We start from the raw sequence: 3,404 nt of genomic DNA, 5'->3' as shown, positions 1-3,404 counted from the left end.
TTTCTTTTTCTTTTTTTTCTATCTTTTTTCTTTTATTGTTTTACTCGTCTCTTTCTGTTTCTCTTTTCTTTTCTTTCTTCTTTCCATTCTTCTTCCTTTTCCCTGTTCCTTGTTGATGGGTATTGTGTTTAACCTTTTATTTTGTGTTCTTGTGTTGCATTCGTAAGAGGAAAAACAATTTTATCTTTATTTTTTTTAAACCTGGTGTGTGTAATAAATAAATTGAATAATTCTATTGTTGCTTAATTAAACTAGGAAAATAAATGTTATCATAACTATCTTTATTTCATATATATATATTTTTTTACCTTTGTTGCAGAGAATATTGCATTTTTTTTCGCCCAAGTCCTAAAATCATCACATCATTTTATCTCAGTTTTTTTATAATATAGAAGTTACAGGAAAATCTATTTCAGTGCAACTCCTTTGATTCAAAAACTAGAGGAAAAGATCTATTCTAATGTAATTCCTCATATTTACACTCATATCTCTTTCATACATTTATATTTACCTTCCTTAGCCTCATCCTTGCGTCTCTCCCTCCCCCCCACCCCCCCTACCTCACTTCTAGGTATAGGACCCCCCTCTTCCTCTTCCTCTACCCCCTTCCCCTTGTCCCTACTTCACCCCCCCCCCTCACCTGTCCTAGACCCTTCCCCTTATTCCCCCCCCCCCTTCCCTCTCTCCCTTCTCCCCTACTCCCTCTCTCCTTTAACCTCCTCCTCCCTTCGGTTTCCTCCTCCCTTACTCTGTCCTCCCTCTCCCTTACCCCCTCCTTCCTCTCCCTTACCCCCTCCTTCCTCTCCCTTACCCCCTCCTCCCTCCCTATGACCCGTCCCATCCCTCCCTCCCTCTCTCTCCCCTCCCACAGTCCCTCCCCCTTACTCCCTCTTCCCTCCCTTCCCCCTCTACACCCCTTCCACCCCCACCCCCACCCCCACCCACACATATCAAACAAAGTCACTTTGATTCCCTAACAAACGGATTTCCCGAACGCCTCGCGATCCTTCACAAACGAACCACCGAATCCGCTTCGATCCCTGACAAACGAACCACCGAGGCCACGCAGATCCCTAGGCCTCGGAGGCTCGGTGTCACTCGAAGCTCCGAAGCCCCGAACATACTGAAGCTTTACCACTGATCGCTGACAAAATAGGCTGGAGGCGAGGTTGTGCGAATTGTGAAAGGGCGTGCTTGATGTGGGTTTTAGCTGAATGTATTTGCTTAAGAATCGCCGTGTTTGTGTGTATTTTTTTTCGGATTAGCGATAAAAATGGAAATTTGTGTGTTTGTGTGCGTGTGTGTTTTTTTTTCGCGTTTTGTCTCGTCCTGCGCTTCTAATATGAGAGCAGAGAGATCAAAATCACGTTGTTGAAACAGGAACGTCAACATATAGGCAAATAAAATACATGGATGTAGAAACAAGATCTTTATTTCACTAGCTTTACATATCGTTCTTCATCCCGCTTTTTCCTTTTGCTCCTTATTTTTTATCTTATTTTTTTAAAGACTTGAACAACTTCCGGCGCGTAAGATACCGCCAGTTCGCACACACTGAACACAAAATCGATGTATATATTTTCGATGAGAATTCCCTTTTAAAGTAAAGCCATTCGCAAGATACTCGGCGGCGGTGGAGGGAGGACCAGGGAACCTAATCAATACCATGGTAACAGTTCTTAGAGGCGAAGCGATACCGGCTCCCCGGCTCGTGCTTTTGCGAGGGCGTCCAGAGGCGGTGCTGCTGCCTCCTCCTCCTTCCTCTTCCTCCTCCTCCTACTCCTCCTCCTCCTACTCCTCCTCCTTCATCTTCTTCCTCCTCCTCCTCCTCCTTCATCTTCTTCCTCCCTTCTCCTCCTCCCTCTCCTCCTCTTCCTCCTCCTTCATCTTCCTCCCCCTCCTCCTCCTCCTCCTCCTCCTCCTCCTCCTCCTCCTCCTCCTCCTCCTCCTCCTCCTCTTCTTCTTCTTCTTCTCTTCTTCTTCCCCAACTGTACCACCTTCTCCTCCTCCTCCTCGTCCCCCTCCTTTTCTTCTCCTCTTATTTCTTTTCCTCTTTCCTAACTGTATCTCCTCCTCTAACTCTTCCTCCTCGTCCTCTTCATCTTCTTCCTCCTCCTCCTCTTTTTTTACTTCTTCTCTCCCTCTTCCCCAAACTTATCTCCTCCTCTCTCTCTTCCCCCCTCCCCATTCTGCCTTATTGTCCCCTCCCTTCTTTCTTCTCTGTCGTCCTTTTCTTTTTTCTTCTTCCTATTTCTCGTTGCTTCCCCTTTTCCCTCCTCCTTCCTCTTCCCTCCCTCCTTCGTCCTCTTCTTCCTCTCCCCTTTCCCTCTTCCCTCTCCCATCCTTCCCTCTCCCATCCTTCCCTCCCTCCCTTCCCCCTTTCCACACATCCCTCCTTCTCCCCCACCCGTACCCATCCCCCTCCCTCCCCCTCCCCCCTCCCCCCTTAACCCCCTCCCTCCCCCTCCCCCCTCACCCCTTAACCCCCCTCCTTCCTTCCACCCTCACCTCCTCCCCCCCAACAGAACACGAATCCCCAGGCACTTTACGTAATGCAAAGTCACTCTCAACCCCCCCCCCTTGCCCCCCCCCCCTCCCCCTTCAGTGACCTCCCTCTCGCCCTCGATCGCGGTCTATGTGGCACATGGCCTACATAGAGAGCCAGCCTCCTGTTCTTCCACCTCATCGTCTCCACATGCCGTCCACCTCATACCCTTCCTCATGCATTGTTTTGGCCTAAAATTAGCCTCTTTCTTCTATCTCTCGTGGGTCTGTGTCTGTCTTTCTCTGTCTGTCTGATGATAATATTGATAATGATAGTGTTGTTTATTTATCTTTATCATATTATTATTATTACTATTATTATTGTCTGTGTTGTTATTATTATTATTATTATTATTATTATTATTATTATTATTATGATTATGATTATTATGATTATTATTATTATTATTATTATTATTGTTGTTGTTGTTGTTGTTATTCATTATATTTTTATTTTTATTATTCATAAAATTATTATTATTATAATTATTTCTATTGTTATTATTATTATCATTATTATTATTATTATTATTATTATTATTATTATTATTATTATTATTATAATTATTATTATTATTATTATTATTATTATTATTATTATTATCATTATTATTATTATTATTATTATTATTATTATTATCATTATTATTATTATTATTATTATAATTATTATTATTATCATGAACATAAATATTGTTATTATTACTGCCATTATCATCATCATCATTATTATCATCATTATCATCACTATCATTACTATTATTATTATTATTATCATCATTATCATCACTATCATTACTATTATTATTATTTTTGTCATTATTATTGTTGCTATTATCATATTTATCATTATTATCATT

General features: G+C 41.8%; 1 protein-coding gene across 1 annotated transcript in view; it reads right to left on the bottom strand.

Annotated features, from left to right (window-relative positions):
• LOC125039734 (GATA zinc finger domain-containing protein 14-like) overlaps window positions 1–3,389 on the bottom strand; it is a gene marked incomplete at both ends in the record, with an annotated part of 10,259 nt that extends 6,870 nt beyond the window's left edge. Inside the window, one exon of the mRNA XM_047633968.1 lies at window positions 2,874–3,389. Coding sequence (XP_047489924.1) covers window positions 2,874–3,389 — 516 coding nt within the window. The remainder of the gene's footprint in view (window positions 1–2,873) is intronic.
• Between the last annotated feature and the right edge of the window lie 15 nt (window positions 3,390–3,404).

The sequence above is a fragment of the Penaeus chinensis genome, chromosome 27 (assembly GCF_019202785.1).
Source record: "Penaeus chinensis breed Huanghai No. 1 chromosome 27, ASM1920278v2, whole genome shotgun sequence".
Lineage (NCBI taxonomy): Eukaryota > Metazoa > Arthropoda > Malacostraca > Decapoda > Penaeidae > Penaeus > Penaeus chinensis.
The sequence above is the reverse complement of the archived record's forward strand: the minus strand, read 5'-3'. Positions and strand labels throughout refer to the sequence as shown.